The 18,028-nt window shown below is 44.3% G+C and overlaps 1 protein-coding gene across 1 annotated transcript in view; it reads right to left on the bottom strand.

Annotated features, from left to right (window-relative positions):
• DNAH14 (dynein axonemal heavy chain 14) overlaps positions 1 to 18,028 on the bottom strand; it is a gene marked incomplete at its 5' end in the record, with an annotated part of 59,224 nt that overhangs the window by 15,716 nt on the left and 25,480 nt on the right. The window contains 10 exons of the mRNA XM_040968284.1: positions 845 to 1,042; positions 2,651 to 2,878; positions 4,301 to 4,403; positions 7,341 to 7,551; positions 8,802 to 8,958; positions 10,142 to 10,227; positions 11,562 to 11,767; positions 12,566 to 12,592; positions 15,708 to 15,904; positions 15,981 to 16,399. Of these exons, the coding sequence (XP_040824218.1) occupies positions 845 to 1,042; positions 2,651 to 2,878; positions 4,301 to 4,403; positions 7,341 to 7,551; positions 8,802 to 8,958; positions 10,142 to 10,227; positions 11,562 to 11,767; positions 12,566 to 12,592; positions 15,708 to 15,904; positions 15,981 to 16,399 (1,832 nt within the window). The remainder of the gene's footprint in view (positions 1 to 844; positions 1,043 to 2,650; positions 2,879 to 4,300; positions 4,404 to 7,340; positions 7,552 to 8,801; positions 8,959 to 10,141; positions 10,228 to 11,561; positions 11,768 to 12,565; positions 12,593 to 15,707; positions 15,905 to 15,980; positions 16,400 to 18,028) is intronic.

Raw genomic sequence — 18,028 nt, 5'->3', positions numbered from 1 at the left:
GAGACAGCTTCTGCTGTCTCCCAGGTGCATCTGCAGGGAGCTGGATGAGAAGTGGAGCAGCTGGGACTGGAACCAGTGTTTGTATGGAAGGTTGGTGTCACACACATTGGCTTAATCCACAGTACCACAATACCAACCCTAGTAATTTTATCTTTTTTTTTTTTTTAAAGAGATTTATTTTAGTTTACTTTTTATTGGAAAGGCAAGTCAGATTTATAGAGAGAGAAGGAGACACAGAGAGAAATGTCTTCCAGCCACTGGTTTACTTCCCAAATGGCCAGAACTAAGCATATCTGAAGCCAGGGGTCAGGAGCTCCTTCTGAATCTCCCAACATGGGTTCAGGGTCCCAAGGCTTTGGAGCATCCTCTACTGCTTTCCCAGGTCATAAGCAAGGGGCTGGAAGGGAAATGGAGCAGCAGGGACACGAACCATATGGAATTCTGGTGCTTACATATGGTGAGGATTTAACCACTTGGGAAAGCAGCAGCAGAAGATGGTTCAAGCACCTGGGCCCCTGAAGCCTTGTGGGACACCCAGATGAAGTTCTGACTCCCAGCTTCTACCTGGCCCATCCCTGACAGCCTCAGCCCTCCAGGGAGGGAACCAGTGGATGGAAAATCTCACTCTTTTTCTCTCAAACTCTGCTTGTCAGAGTTTGTATATATATATATGTATGTATATATATATATATATACACACATATATATATAAATCCTGTACTTCAAGTTCATAAAATGCATTAAACATTGCAATTTATGTAAGATGTAAACATTATTTACATGTTAAATAATGCAGTGATATTCAGTAAGAAATAATGAAGTGAAATGAGATGACTTTTCTTACCTCATCACAAGAGAAGCTGAAGTCCTCTTTCAGTACTTCTGGTGTACAAAATCTGTCAAGAAGGGTCGTGAGGCACCGCTTGTCCCAGGGATCTGTCACCTGGCCACCGTACACCACTTCCCCCAGCAGGTAGTGTAGGGCTGGCCAGGGAACCGCAGACCATGGGCTCAGGATGTCTTCCAGCACTTTTGTGGCAACCTTTGGAAAACCCAATTGACCATTACTATTTCAGCTTGCATCTGGGGCTTACTCTGATAACAATCAATAACTCTCAAATGGTTATATGTACTCTTTTACAAACATATTGAAATATCAAGAGGATTAAACACTTTAGGAAATATGCTTTTAGTAATTGTTTTTTCTTTTGTAGTTGAACCAGAATTTTCCAATCATTATCACTTCTCTGATTCAACAACAAAAATCTGGTTCTGAATTCAAAACGTGCAAAAGGATAAACAAGGGAAGTGAATTTCTTTCAGCTTCCCTAGCCATGCATTCTACCCATTAAATCCTCACCCTTAAAACCACCATCCCAGTGCCAACCCTAGGGTGCCTGTGTCATTTAATGCACATCTCCCCTCCTTCTCTCTCCTTCCCTATTCTCACTGTGTCCTGGAATTGTTTCTCATCTTTCCCTCTATTCCTGTCCATCTTCTTCTTGTCTCGCACAAACACTAGCCTGGCATACATGTTATCCTGTATTTGGATACTGCATTTTGGCTGTAGGCCAGTGGCTTCCACGATTCTATTCTCACCATGGGGTCAGCATTCCTTGCGACCCTTGTCACTCTCGCCACTAGGGTTCTGCACTTGTGGATTCAGCCGACCAAAGATGGAAAAATGTTTGAGCCACATCACACCTGTTCTGAAAATGCACAGCCTTTTGGCCTTGCTGTCATTCCCTAAATAGTACAGAGTGACACCCACCTATATTATACGAGGGCTAACAAGTGCCTGGGATGATTTAAAGATGTGGGAGGATATATGTGAGTTGTATACAAGTAGGATATTGTCTCATATGAGAGACGTGAGGATGCAGAGGCTGTGCTGAGGCTTTCCTGGAGCCAATCCCTTCTGAATCCTCGGGGCTGACTCTGAGTGCGATGTACTAGCCTGGCAGGTGCACCTTGCTGTTTGTTCACCTGATACTAGTTATGTTGAGCATCTTTAAAAAGTATTAAAGTACTTGAAAGGCAGAATGAAGGGGTGGCAGGGAGAAAGATTTCCACATACTGAAGTACTTCTCAAAACGGCCACAGTGGCTATGGCTGGTCCAGGCCCAAAGCAGGAGCCCAGAGCTTCCCTTGGAGCTACCAAGCACATGGGCCAACTGCTGCTTTCCCAGGTGCATTAGCACAGGGCTGGGGCTGAAATACAGCAACCGGACTTGAACATTTAGATTTGCTCTTCTGAATATTGTTCGTCTTTTTCTTGTTACAATGTAAGGGTTTTTTATATAAATATTTGCCTGTTTACTGTACTGCAAACAATACCTTCTTGTGTGTGTGTGCGTGTGCTTGTGTGTGTTGACTATTTTTCCAGTTATTTGGTTAAGAAAACTAAGACCTAGGAGAGGTTAATCAGCTTTCCTAACAGATTAAAACATTGGTCTAACCATCAGGAGGGCAGCTGTACTCTGGTTCCAGAAAGGTTGGCTTCCAAGTCTCTGGTTTTAAAAACCAGCCTGTGTTTCCTAACTACCAAGTCCATTTTCTCTCTGCCATACAGAACACCAGGCAACTGCGGATGTGTATCGGCCTCCAGTCTGTGTCATACTGTCACCTGTCCTGAAGAGGCACTCCCTACCTCCAAGTCCGAGGGACTAAACAGGTACGCAATGTTCCAGCCGGATGTCCCATAATTCCTCCGTTCATTGATCACCGCATTGATAAAACACATGGTAAATAACAGCTTTTTCCACTGCAGTCCACAGGTAGGTTTTTCGAACATTTCTTCCGTTATTTCTCCATTCCCACTGTAGCCAAATGTCTGAAGCAAATTACTTTGCAGTCCCTGAGGAGGATCCACGGTAATCTTGAACCAGAGGTGAGAAACAAACAAACAGTAAGGGAGGGCGGGGGTGGGGGCTGGGTGCAGAGGGGGCTCTTCCCTTCCGGAGCATCCGCGACAGAAGCAGCAGAGAACAGAACAGCTTTCAGGATTCACTGGCAAATCAAAGATCCTACGCTCATCTCTAGCTGTTTGACAACTTCCAGGATTGCCTCCAGACTTTCCATGGCGTTCTGATTTATATTTTAAAGCCAGAGGTGTATCAGTGTGATTACAAGTGCTCCTGTCTGCTGGGAGTACAGGCAGGGTTGGGAAGCATAGCATTTTGGCCAGCTGGGCAATGAGGAGTCACTGAGTGACATTTTCCTTTGTAGATGTTCTTATTTACACATTAAGGAAATTGTCATGTCTATCTATATAGATAGGAATATATTTTTAAAAATCCCATAAGGTTTTAGGCATGCACTAATTAGAGCCACTTTAAAAATGCAGACACTGATGGGCACAGACAGGTGGTGAGGGCAATGGACTGATGGCAGACAGGTAACCTGTCTCTCTCTGCCGCCTGTCTCTCTTCCACCCCCGGTGTGTACACCACAGTCCCCGCTCTGAGATCAGACTCTGGCTGACTCTGGGAGACACAGGGGGTATCCCAACTTTCATGCTAAGAGCTGTTGACTCCTATGATCTGTGCTCTGTGCCCCACGAGAGGGATTGCCGGGAAGGTGGCCCAAAGTCGTCCATCTCGCTAGGATTATCAAGATCTGGGAACAGAGACAGGGAGAAGACCCCTGGTTTCCCAAGAGCCAGTCTGACTGATTCTCAGGCTGCAGCCCCCTCCACTCACTTCCCTCCCTCCTTAGCACACGTCTGTTCACACTGGAAGTGTGCAAGCACTCCTGAATTGGGACACAGCCTTCTGTCTCCATCACTACCTAGTCTTCCTGGCTACCAGGATCCCATCTTTCGGTTCACTGGGCCCATGCTGAGCAGAATTGACTAAGTCTTGCAACTTTTTCAACCTCGGTGGTGGATAGAAGTAGAAGTCAGATAATCATTAGTGGGAACTTTTTAATACTTAGTTTCAGCTTATTCTCTGCTAGACTTTTTCAAGGGAATTGGTGAGCTGTAAGATGGTGAAGGTAGGCTGAAATCAGAAAAAGCTAGCGAAGTGTAGTCAGGAAAAGGATGGACAGGATCCGCTTGGTTTCTAACAGCTGGGGCCCCATCACCCTCATCTGAGAAAACAAGCATCTAAGGTGTGAATTACTTCAGAGATCTCTTCTGCTTTAGCCTCCTTCCTGGTCCCTGGTCCAGGAGGTCAGAAGGTGTGCATCTAGCACACCAGAATCAGCAGTCTTGTCTTAATTGAGAAGTATGAACAGAAGATGATTCACACTCAAACACAGTTTCTCAGTATCAGAATCTGTAACATTTTGTTCTTACCTTCACACCCATTTGAAGAATAGGAATTGGGATACAACTGTCTGATTTGGAGATTAGCCACAGTCTAAACTCAGGATCTATTTTCATATCTGGAACATTAAGTCTGTAAAATAAACCATTTATAAATATTTTAAGTTGAAAGTTTTAAACAAAACCTCCATGTCCTTAGAGTTATTCATTTCAATGTCTAAAGTGACCTTTACATCATTTTGGTAGTAAAGATCTTACTACCATAGGAGCTTTCACATTATACAAGAATTTGCCAAAGACACATTAATTCTCATTTTAGAAAAGCAGCTTTTCCTTCATAGAGGACAAAAAGCAATACACACACACACACACACACACACACACACACACACACACACACAGAGAGAGAAAAAAGTCAAAGTAAGAACTCAAAGAGGGGTTGGTACAATGGGTTAATTTGCTCATCCTCCACCTGCAAGTGTTACCATCCCATATGGGTGCTGGTTCATGTTCTGGCTGCTCCACTTCCCATCCAGCTTGCTACTTGTGGCCTTGGAAAGAGTGGGAGATGGCCCAAAGCCTTGGGACCCTGCACCTGTGTGGGGACCGGGAGGAAGCTCCTGGCTCCTGGCTTTGGATTGGCTCAGCTCCAGCCATTGTGGTCATTTGGAGAGTGAACCAGTGGATGTAAGATCTTTTTCTGTTTCTCCTTCTCTCTGTAAATCTGCCTTTCCAATAAAAATTAGTCTGTTTTAAGGAAAAATAAAACTTACAAGTTCTGTTGGTCAAATATGGAGTAACTAAATATCAAAATAAATGACAATAACATAATCATCTGAATAAAACTGAGATCAAGAAATCCATCCTGAGTAAACAATCAACAAGTAAACAAATGGGAGAGAAGGAAATGCCTCCTTCTAGCAGATCATTATAAAGTTAGAAGTAATCCTGGAGTGAAAGTTTGAGATCCGCACAAGCTCCATAAGGGTAAAGTTGATCAAAATTGCTGTGCCCAGTAATGAGACAACTGATACATACCATGGGCCTCTTGATACTGGGACAATACACTAAATAAGACCAAAGATGACTACTTTCAGGTATTAAGGGTTCAGTGGCATCATGTGTATAATTTGCATGCAAATAATTCACAAAATATTTTATGTGCATATGTATATGTGAAATGATAAAGGTTAAAAATTGGGAAATACCTTCTAGCCACTGGTCCACTCCCCAAATGGCCAGAATGGCCAGAACTAAGTGTATCTGAAGCCATGAGCTTCTCCTGGGTTGCCCAGGCAAGTTCAGGCCCATCTTCTACTGCTTTTCAGGCCATGAGCACAAAGCTTATGGGAAGGGAAGTAGAGCAGCTAGGACACAAACTATTGCCTAAATGGGATGCCAGCACTTGTAGGTAGAGTATTAGCCTGTTGAGCGACTGTGCTGGCCCCATGTCCTTCTACCTTACTATAATCTATGAAAGCTGCTTTGGTGTTTGTCTGGTCCACGCTTTGTGTATCTAGCGATAGTTGGGAAATAGCAAATGCTTTAGCACCACCTTCGAATGAACAATGAAAGCAAGATGTGGTAGAAACTATAACGTCAATTTCCCAAGTTGACATCTACTGAAATCAGACAACTGGCCTTCATCTCTGACTCTCGGAAGTGGTAACAGAAATGTGAATCAGAGAAAACATGAAGTTAAGACTACACTGCTACAAGAATAACAGTCTAGGGGTGGGTGTTGTGGCATAGCAAGTTAAGCTGCTGATCGGGACACCTGCATTCTATATCAGAGTGCAAGTCTGAGTCCTGGCTGTGTTACTTCCCATATAGTTAATTGTTAATGCATGGGGGAAGGTCCAAGGACTTGGTGCCCTACCACCTACATGGGAGATCTGCGTAACCCTGGCTATTGTAGGCACTTGGGGGGTAAACCAGCAGATGGAATCTACCCCTTCTTTCTCTCTGCTTCTCTGTAAATCTTCCTTAATTTTTTTTTAAAGATTTATTTATTTATTGGAAAGTCAGATATACAGAGAGGAGGAGAGACAGAGAAGAAGATCTTCCGTCCGATGATTCACTCCCCAAGTGAGCGCAACGGCCAATGCTATGCTGATCCGAAGCCAGGATCCAGGAACTTCTTCCAGGTATCCCACACAGGTGCAGGGTCCCAAAGCTTTGGGCCGTTCTCGACTGCTTTCCCAGGCCACAAGCAGGGAGCTGGATGGGAAGTGGAGCAGCCGGGATTAGATCCGGCGCCCAAATGGGATCCTGGCAAGTTCAAGGTGAGGACTTTAGCTGCTAGGCCATGCCGCCAGGCCCATTCTTCCTTAATTTTTAAAAGAACACTGAGATTAGCACTGATGACATCAGAACAGATTTTAGGAATTGAGGTCAGGTAGTTAGATTTTGGTTTCATAATTTCCTATGTGTACTCAAAGTAAAAACAAACAAAAAAAACAGCATAAAGAGACTTTGATCCACACATAGTAATCAGAGAGAAAAATGGTGGCTCAAAGCATTAAGGACGCACCTCATAGCTAATTCTTCACTCAGAGCAACAGGAAATCAACTTTCAAGGAAGAAAGGCTTAATTTCCACTGCAAACAAGGAGGCGGAACCTGTGGCAGTTCCCCCTGCCCCCACCACACACGAACAACTGGTTTGGGAGAAACAGAATGCAGGCTGAGCAGAGGAAGCAGAACAGACATGAAATACAGGCCTCGAAGGCCATCGTCACCGACACAGAGATGGGAGGTACTCTGCTGTGCGGGATCTCGCGGAATGTTACAAAGCACACATCGTGTGCACATGGACATCGACCCAGAGCTCCGGAAGGAGAGAAGTGATTGATGAGACGGGGAGCAAATACCTAAGAGAACTTTGAGTTGCTAGTAAAAAGCAAAGTGTTGGCCAGCAAGTGCTTGGAGCAAAAGAGAAGCACATGCCAGACAGCTCATGTTTCCTCCTGACTGGCCCAACCCAGGATCCACACATTCCCCAGTCTAGTCTTATTTCACAGTTTATATAATTCACTCGATCTCTCCCAAATAAACATAAAAACTCTTACGACTCTACAATGGCACGAAGCCTGGGCATGAACTTGGCCGCTAAGTGACAGTTTTGGAGGATGACCCACTGCTCCCTTTTCGTGAGGGCCTCCATGATGAGGTCTTCGGTTTTAGATGCTTGGCCGCGGCCCAAGGAAATCACAGTCACGTGGCTTGTGGTTCCTTTTAACTCCTGTGCAAATCTGAGGAGGCTGTCGGTGAGGTCCATGCCTGTATGACAATGTGGAGAGGAACACGACCCTGTACATCATTGAATTCAAAGCACAAGCCTGCACTGAGCACGCTGGGGTGGGAAGCGGCGGTGCAGCCACAGTGGAAAGACAACATGCTTTGAAATTAGAGCTGGGAGACCTAGTTTTTCTAACCCAAAGAATGACATCTGGGGAGCAGCAGCACCTGCTGCTACATCTGCTCCTGCTCTGCTCCTGCATCGGCTTTGTCTCTTCCTCCTTGGCAGCTGCGTGCCAATGGCATGTGCTCTGCTAGGGTAGTTTTTTTTAAGTCCCTCTTGGAGCCAGGCATGTAAGTTTTGTGAGTAGAAGTTCTCAGGAGAAGGTCTGGGTACTACTTTGGGGGTCTCCTGGAAGGAAGAAGGTATGCCTTCTTTCCTTTTTCTGTCTTTCCCTTTGGGGCATGATGTGAGAGAGGCCTTGCCACTAGTGTGACCAAGGTCCTCAGGGTATGGTCAGCACCAGCTCCCAGAGCGTCAGGCACATTGCCAGGCTCTTTACCCGGAAATGTTCCAGCTAAGAAAGCTGCCGACAAGGTTGGGGGTATTGGAATCAAAATTTGTAAAAGGCAAATTCTAAAGCCCTGGCTTTGGAGACTATAAAGAACAAGCTAATAGAAGCAGCTTTTTTTTTCTTTAGGAGAAAATAATGCGCTTAGGAACTCTACGCCAAAGAGAGAGAGAGAGAGACAGAGAGAGAGACACGGAGAGGGAGGGAGGGAGGGAGGAAGGGGGAAGGAGGGAGGGAGGGGGGAGGGGAGGGGGAAGGAGGGAGGGGGAGGGAGAGGGGAGGGGGAGGGAGGGAGGGGGAGGGGAGGGACAGGGGGGAGGGAGGGAGGGAGGGGGAGAGAGGGGGAGAGAGAGAGAGAGGAATAGAGAGAGAGAGATTTGGAGTTTTAAGCAATACCAGGGTGAGATTTTCATAGCTTAAATAAGAAAATGTATGTTTTTACACAAGCCAATGTAAATGCAAAATTATGTATTTAGAAGGAATTTTCTGCAGAGCAACTTAACACAGATTTTCCCATATTTGTAAACCTGGGACGTTTGGGTTCTCTAAGTTCTTCAATTTTTTAGATCACTTCATTTTTAACAAAGTTTTACTCAGTCACTTTTCCAAAATGTTTGAACCAGAGCAGGAATTATTGTAAATACAAAGCCAGACATAGAATCATCACTGCACACCTCATGACTGGCAGCGTGTCACTCATCTTAAACACTCACAGCTCACCTTGAGAATGAATGACTATTAATGGAGTCCTGGCACTTGATTTCTCATACGATTCTTTCAAATTCATCCCAGTTTTGGGAAGATAGTCATTTCCCATTTTTTCAGTTATAAACTTTCTCACCGAATTCCTTAACTGTTCCGGTCTCAGGATTTTAATCTTAAAAAAAAAAAAAAAAGAAACCATGGTAGATAAAATTGAAAACCACCCAGGGGACTACTCCGAATGCCTAATAAGCACAAAAACATAATGTGTTTATTATCATATAGCTTTACAGGCAGTTTGCAGGCATTGCTCATGCTGGGAAAGTCGAGCGGGAGGGAAGCCACACGTGGTGGGGAAACTGCCACTGCGTCCTCTAACATGTGAGGGACGGACAGTGGACGCAAAGATCCCAGCTGTGCTCCCAGACTACAAAAGCAGCCCTTCCCCCTCCCCTGGAGGAGTTTTTCTATTTCACAGTACATGTTTCGTGCAAGAAAGCATCACAGTGACGGCAGGATAAGAACCTGGGATGTCGCAACTGGATGGCCATTAGGTTTTATTACGTAAGTGAAAAAAAGCACTGTTCTTGCAGGCTTAAGAAAACAGAACGCAGAGCTGGAAAAAAAATTGAGAGGGACTACCAGAGTTGGGAAACAGTACAGGTATGCAGAGCAGAGGTTCAGGGGCTAGTGGAAATCATTGCAGATGTCTGAGACAAGGGCTTTCCCATGAAGACTGCTTTATACAAATTACTTCTGTGCTGTCTTTACACAGAACGACTTTGAAGTCTGTCCTGGGAAGGTTCAGATCCGGAACCCCACCACCTAAGGCCAAACTGAGACCATGTGTGTTAAAGTGCTGTGTGTGTGCAGCATTGCATCATGGGAAGCTACTATTTCTAGAAGTCAAAAGCTGCCAAGGGAATATCTTAAGCTTAGTGCCTAAGATGCCAGCTAGGAAGATGCCACATCCCCAAGAGAAGTGCCTGGATTCAGCAGAAGCTCTGGATACCACTTCAACTTCCTGCTGATAGACTCCAGGAGCCAGTGGTGATGGCTCCAGTCACAGGGTTCTGCTCTTTGTAGGCAGACAGATGCAGACAGGAACAGAGAAGGGAGGACCAGGTCATGCTCAAGTTGACCACCCTGGAAGCCCTGCGTTGTGGGGAGGACCGACCAGTACCTTCATTAGTCTCTGTGTGAACGGTAAGGGCAGAGGGTTAGTTCTTCCTTCTACAACATAACGTGAACTAAGTGTTAGCTTTCCAAGCAATGCGTTTGATATACAATATTAAAATTTGAAGGGCTGAACAACTAACAAAGTGCTTCAGGCCCACAGACTTTCTCATATAGCTCACCAAAATAAGTCTTTGAAATGAAGTGAGTTTCTCCCAGGGAAAATGCGTAGGATCATGCATGCCTTCATTTTCCTTCAGAAGTTCAGCTAGATAAAATTCAGAGAGATTGGAGTCAACACATGTTTTGTATCACTAAATGATATTACAGTGAAAACTGTTTTAATATAGAATACAAAAAATTGTATAGGAATGAAATGGGCATTTGTGATATGATGTTTTAGGTCTTGCCTATACTCCTGTGGATCTGTGGTCTTGCTACCTTTTGCTTCTTGAATATTATGGTTAGTGGTGTGTTAAGCTTGTGATTATGAAGTGGACTGAAGTTACATTTATTTGCAAAAATTAAAGAAAAAAAGAATGGAAGGAAGTGGGGGAGGGAGGCAAAGAAGGATAGAAAAAAGGAGGAGGAAAGTGGTTATCTTCTCAAAATCTTGCCTGTAACACGCAAGAAATATATTCTCTTTATATTAATAAAAATTAAAAATGGCTTCCTGCAGGCAGCAGAAAAAATTGAATTTGTGCTTTTTAAAAATTTATTTTTATTGCAAAGTCAGATATACATAGAGAGAAGGAGAGACAGAGAGGAAGATCTTCTGTCTGATGGTTCACTCCCCAAGTGGCCACAATGGCTGTAGCTGAGCCGATCTGAAGCCAGCAGCCAGGAGCCTCCTCCAGGTCTCCCACATGGGTGCAGGATCCCAAGGCTTTGGGCCATCCTTGACTGCTTTCCCAGGCCAGAAGCAGGGATGGGACACGGGGCTACTGGGATTAGAACCAGTGTCCATACAGGATCCCAGGTACACAAGGTGAGGACTTTAGCCGCTAGGCCACCATGCCAGACCTCAATTTGTGTTTCTTTTAAACAATGCTGATTTCTGAAGTATCAAGAACACAGGAAGGGTGTGTAGGTAGGCAAATGCCCCAACAGCCATGGAGCCAGGGCAGGACCAGGACAGAGCACAAGTGCATCTGAGTTCCCATGTGGGTGGTAGGGGCCCAGGAACTTGAACTGCCATCTGTTGCTTCCCAGAATTCATTAGCAGGAAGCTGGGTCAGAAGTGGAGCAGCCATGAGTGAAACCAGCACTCTGACAGGCGCTGTGGGCACCCCGAGCAGCAGCTTTTCTTACTGTGCTACAATGTCTGCCCCTAAAACAAAGTGCTTGCCATGAAACTAGCGTGGTATGTTTCATTTCTCCAAAATTCCAATTTCCTAGGAGTTTCTCACTGGCAATGATGAAATTCATAATATCCATCTCACAAGATAAGTAGGGTGACCTTGAGTAACACATGTGTACTTACAGCACAGTAGCACTTCGGTTCTTTCACAGGATATTACAGTCACATTTATACACTGAACATCTGCATACACACACACACACATTCAATATGAGATTGAGACACTGAATATTCTCTCTTACTGTCCTCGGAGGATTCTGTAGTTTCTTCCGACGTTCCTGCATTTTCTGAGAAGCGTGTGCTGATCAGACCATACACGTCCGCACTGCTCTTGAAGGCATCCCACTGTGGTGCGTTGGCTAACAGGGATTCGCAGAGAAGTGCAAACGGTTTCAGCTGACTGCTGACATGCACGCACTGCTGCCACCGTGAAGCCGACAGCCACCGAGCAGGTGGATCAGGCATTGCAAGCGCACCTAACGGAAAGACAATGAGATCGCACCACAAGAGCGAAGTCCTCTGTTAGCTATTCCTTCCAAAGTGAATTATGAACAAACATTTGCAGTTGAGAAAAGACCAGTTTATAAGAAATGAATGACATGACAGTTACTTCTTTTTGCTTTGGTAAAAATTTGATCATCCTAAATGTACAGCTCAGTCATGTTAGGTAGATTTGCATTGTTGTGAAATTGGCAAAACTTTTTCTGCGAATCAGAAACTCCATCCATCACACAGCTCTCCTGTTCCCCTCCTCCCAGATCTTGGTAACCACCATACTAACTGCCATTTCTGTGCATCTGACTTCAGCTACCCCAATAAGCGGATACAGTATTTGCTTTTCTGGGGTTTGCTTATTTCATTCAGTGTCAGTTCATCCACACTGTGATAGGATTTCCTTCCTTTTAGAGACCAAACCACATACTGTTATATGTATAGTCATATTTTGCTTATTCACTGGTAGATGTCTTGGCTGCTTCTAATTTTTGGTTATTGCAAATATCACTGCTGTGCCCACATCCTCTCATTCCTTTTTATATGGTTTTTATTATTTTTCTTATTAATATGGTTACACTTAAACAGAACATAACATTGAAATACAAATTATCTATTTTTTGTTAATTTTACTGACAATGATTCTATTTTCAGTAACAAAAGGGTATCTTTTCAGATATTTCTTTTATTGTTTTGTTCTTGGTTTCTTTTTTATTTTTTTTTTTAATTATTTCATTTTATGACACAATTTCATAGGTTCTGGGATTCCCCCAACCCTTCCCTATCCCCTCCCCCCATAGTTTTTTATTTAAAATTTTATTTTTGATGGTGATTGTATTGAGAAGGGTGCATGCCCATGTGGATCACTGATTAATGTAGGAAGGGTCGAGCAATAGGAGAAGGTGGATAAGCCATTGTTTCCAGTTTTTCTTTTTCTTTTTCCTGTACTGCTCAAGTGGTTTCAACAGTTCTGAAATGCTGCTGATTCATTGCTCCAAGGATGAGAAGTCCTTCCAAGGTCCATTGGCTGACACAGTCCACCTCAGAGGCTCTATTCATCCAGATACTTTCTGTCAAAGCTTGGCTGAAAGAACTGTTCAGTTTGTTCTGCTCTCCATCCTCTGCTATTGTACCAGATGGTCTATGCATGCCCCAACGAACTGCCATATCCCCCATTATCCATACCAAGGCATGCTGTCCACTGCACTTTCTGCAGCTTCTGTGGGGACCCAGTTCTGGTACATGGATTCCAAGGTAAGATCACTGATCCTGTGATTCTCCCCATAACTGTGGTTGTGAGTCCAGGGGTCCAGTTGTAGTGGTCCCCAAAGAAACCTTACCAGAGATCACTCCAGACCTGACTCCCGTGTGCCAGCCAGTGCAGGATCTGGCTCAGACCATGACCCACATCAACCTACACACACACACTGGTGGTTGTAGTTGTTGGGCCAGTTCTGTCTCCAGCCCTATCTCGCACACAAACCAGTGGATACTGTGGCCCAGCCCAACTCTGCTCACCATACACTCAGCCCTCATATATACCAGTGGGAATTGCAGCCTCACTGGAGCAATCCCCAATAACCAGGCCCATCCCCAGTCCTGGTTCCTACGCATGATGGTATGTGCGTCAGACTGGTCTGGTCTGCTCCAAGATGCATTTGACCTTTGTACATACCAGTGAGTGCTGCAGCCTAGCTCAGCCCAACCGACCCCACTATCCAGTCCACACTTAGGCTGGTGGGTACTACTGTCTATCCAGCCAGGTCTCACGCTCAGCAGTGGGAGCTGCAGTCCATCAGAGGGATGCCCACAGTTTCCCTGCTAGGCCCACTTTTAGTCCTGGATCTTGTACTTTCAGGTGGTTCTGCAGTTTATTCTGTCAAGACTTGCCCCAGTTCCCAGCTGTTGCCAGTTGATGCTGTAGCAAAGCTCAACAAGCCTGCACTTACTCTTGTTCATGCATGCACCAGTGGCTACTGTTGCTTAGCCCAGCCTGGCTCTCTCCTTAACTCAGCTCACATGTAGGCCAATGAGTGTTGCAGTCTGACCTGGCCTGGCCTGGTCCAGTTCCAGCTCATGCTGGTGGGTGCCACAGCCTAGGCCAGCCCAACCCAGCCAGCAGTCCTGGCCCTTATGTGAACTGGCTGGTGCTGCAGCCCAACTTGGCTTGTCTTGCACCCCCATCCTGGTTCTTGGATCTGCTGGCGGGTACTATGAGTTGGCTTATCCTGGCCTGCCCCCAGACCTGACCCACACGTATGCTGGTGGATACTGTAAACTGGTCTGGTCTGGATTGCTTCCAGTCTTGGTTCTTGCACTCACCCACAGGGACTGCATCCTGACAGAGGAGTTCCTCTATCAGATCACCTCCCAGGGATGTGCAGGGAAAGTGTGAATACAATGTCAGCTGTAGGTTTTCCTAAGTGATCTTATGTTGAGGAAATTTTCTTCTACTCTAAGCCTCAACCTAAAGGGGTTCTTTCAGCATATCTAGATGATGTTTACTGTAATGACTACCCTCAAGTTTTGTTTATCTGTGGAAGTCTTAATTTCTCTTTCATTTTTGAAGGACAATTTTGTTGGATACAGTGTTCTGGGCTCAGAGTTTTTTTCTTCCAGTTTTTCGATCATTCTGTCATTGTCCCAGTGACAATGGGACATTAGCAATTTTTTTTTTCTTAAAGACTTATTTTTATTGGAAAGGCAGATTTATAGAGAATGAGAGACAGAGAGAAAGATCTTCCGTCCACTGGCTCACTCCTCAAGTGATTATAATAGCTGGAGCTGGAGCTGAGCCAATCCAAAGCCAGGAGCCAGGAGCTTCTTCTGGGTCTCCTACATGGGTGCAGGGGCCTAACGTTCTCCCCATTGTTCTTTTTATTTCTTTTAACATCTAGGAGTCGATGATTCCAAATGACCTATTTTCAAGTTTGTTCATTGTTTTCTTTTTTCTAATTGAGTTTTGTTTTAAACTTCTTTAATGGTTATTTATTTTAATTACTGTATTTCTCAGCTCTCGCATTTCTTGGAGTTTCAGTCTTTGCTGATATTCTCATTTTGCCCATGCATTGCCTTCCTGGTTTTGTTTAATTCTCCATTTTGTTGCTGTTCTTTTCTATTTTAGTTCACTTAGCATCTTTGTGACAGTTTTTGTTTTGTTTTTGGTCAGGGTTCAAAGATATACACTTCTTTAGGGCAGGTTTCCAAGTTCTAGTTTATTTGTTTGACATCAAATCTCCTTTAAATTTTATATTTCTGTGACTTACAAATGTTTGACACAACAATGTAAATGTATTTAATGCTATATAACTGTAAAATCATTAAAATGGTTGATTCTGCTATGTGTATTAGAGCACCCTCTCAATAAATGTATTTGAAAATGTGTAATTAAAAAAACATTTAAAAACTCTACCCATCCTAACCAGACTATCTGCTCTTATTTTAGGCATATTAGTAGGGAGCTAGATTGGAAGTGGAGCAGCTAGAATTCAAACGTGGACTCCAATGTGACAGCTTAACCTACTGTGCCACGCCAGCACCTCAGGGATTTTCCTAACAAAGTGGTGTTGGCGTTGTGGCACAGAAGGTTAGGATGGATAAGGTTTAATTCCTGATGGTATTTAATCGAGGTGTGTGTGTTTCTGTATGTGGGTGTATTCTGCTCTGTAGATTATGATAACAATAACCACAGAAATGATCTTTCATTCCTAATTCATTCAAAGACCATTCAGTACCAGTTATGGGCTTAATATGGAGGCTACAACAACGTGTTAGATATGTGCTGAACCTCAAAACTGCTTTTTACCTTAACCAACTGAAGAAGCATTAGAGATATTTGAGTATAAGAAAGCATGGTCCTAAGAGGACTTCAATAAATCCAGAGGAATTATGTTTACTTACTATTAAGTTTAGGCTGGGCACTTGGAATATTTGTGAATTTGCCAGAATTTAAGAAGATGTCCCATTCTTTTCCTGGTAGAACTCCGACATTGTCATGCGTTACGCTTGCATGAGCGTTATGTTGCATGATAGCAGTGCAAAGCCGAAAGGAAAAGCAAAGCTTATGTTGATCCAACAGAGCTGAGGAAACCAACTGCAAGGAATACACCGTGTTAGACTCGCAGCTCGGTGGGAGAAGAACACACAACTCACAGGAAAGAATACCTCACCTGAAAAATGCTTTTTGTCAATGCATCTACTGCATTTTTAATATACGAGCTTAGGAGATTTTTCTCACTTCCCATGTTAGGTTCTTTTGGAATGTTTATAATCTCACAAACTTCTTTCAGAGAAATATTTTCCTTTCTTGTGCCATGCTCTTGGTCTTCGCTTTGGGTAGTGATGGCGGAAGCAAAAGCCTGCTGGAACCAGTCCAGGGGGAACTGGTACAAGGTGCTGACTTGAGCCAGATCAGCCACCAGGAAGTAGAGCAGGGCGCCGCGGGTGGCAACGGGGAGGTAGTCATCACGCAGGGCTTGGGCCTCCGCTTCGGCTTTTTCTGCTGATTTGATGTGCTTCAATGTTTCATCTAACATCATTCTGCATTTTCTTAAGGAGACGACAACCTTTTCATCCTCTATTACACATCCTAAAGACAAGCAAAACAAACAAATAAAGACTCTTGTCTAATGGGATGATTCCTCATGCCATGTGCTTTAAGTAAAGTGCTCATGTTGGACTTTAGTTGGTCCAGCATAGGAGTGGACCCTTAAGGGAAGGCAGGTGTATTTCTATAAACCTGCACAGGGCCTCCTCCTCTCTCATCTCTTCCTTCTGCCACTTTAGTGTCTGGGGAAGTCTACTTTCTTTAAGGCATAGACTAAATAACCATTCCATCAAACAGGAAAATCTTTTAACTGTGACCCACTATAGAGAAGATTCAGTAAAAAAAAAATCTCAGAAAATAACATTTGCTAACACAATGTCCTTTGATGTTTTGCAATGCATTCTATTTTATTAAACAAATAAGTTGATCATAACCAATGAACCAGAATTCTTTACCCATTGATAAGTTGCAATTCACCTTTTTCTGTTTGAGATGGCGCTCAGATTTCCATGATCAACTCTTCTATTTTGGGCCCAGTTCAGTAGTCTAGTGGCTAAAGTCCTCATCTTGCACACATGGCAGGATCCCATATGAGTGCTGGTTCTAATCCCAGCAGCCCTGCTGTCCATCTTGTTCCCTGCTGTGGCCTGGGAAAGCAGTCGAGGACAGCCCAAAGCCTTGGGACCCTGCATGCATATGGGAGACCCAGAAGAAGCTCCTGGCTCCTGGATCGGCTCAGCTCTGGCCACTGTGGCCACTTGGGGAGTGAAACAACAGACAGAGGATCTTCCTCTCTGTCTCTCCTCCTCTCTGTATATCTGACTTTCCGACAAAAATAAATCAATCTTTAAAAAATCACCTGTTTGGGGCCCAGCGGCGTGGCCTAGTGGCTAAAGTCTTCACCTTGAACGCGCTGGGATGCCATATGGATGCCGGTTCTAATCCCGGCTGCTCCACTTCCTATCCAGATCTCTGCTTGTGGCCTGGGAAAGCAGTCGAGGATGGCCCAGAGCTTTGGGACCCTGCACCCACGTGGGGGACCTGGAAGAGGTTCCTGGCTTTGGATTGGCACAGTATCTTCCGTTGCGGTTCACTTGGGGAGTGAATCATCAGACGGTAGATCTTCCTCTCTGTCTCTCCTCCCCTCTGTATATCTGACTTTGTAATAAAATAAATGTATCTTTTTAAAAAATGACCTGTTTGCTTTAATTTTTTTTTTCTACTTTCTGGGTTAAATAGTTCCATTTTGCTTAAGTGTGGGGTTTTGTTTTGTTTGTTCTGCTGATACTATTCTGTGACCCCTCACCACCTCCAACGCTTGCCTCTGAACACATTTAGTTTGAAGAGAGTATTCTTGAAAGTGGGCACAGCCTTCCAGTTAATGCGACCATCGCAAGGGCAAAGAGACTGCTACCGATTCACATTCCAGGATCCGGACATCACATTCGCAATGATCTAGGTGAATCCTTATGTCATTACTAGTGAGATATTTCTACCTTTCAAGAAAAGGAATTCATTTAGCTGAAGTATCCTCTACCACTGGGCTTGCATTTGCTCAGATATGATCCCGTCAGCAGCGAACACGAGATTTATGTTCACATGAGAGCTTCAAAACAAATGCAGGCCAGGGGCCAGTATGTGAAAGTTCCCCTTTAGAAAAACCTGTGGGGG

The sequence above is a fragment of the Ochotona curzoniae genome, unplaced genomic scaffold (genome assembly GCF_017591425.1).
Source record: "Ochotona curzoniae isolate NIBS_2020 unplaced genomic scaffold, NIBS_Ocur_1.0 scaffold_4683, whole genome shotgun sequence".
Lineage (NCBI taxonomy): Eukaryota > Metazoa > Chordata > Mammalia > Lagomorpha > Ochotonidae > Ochotona > Ochotona curzoniae.
This window is presented reverse-complemented; position numbering and strand designations above follow the sequence as displayed.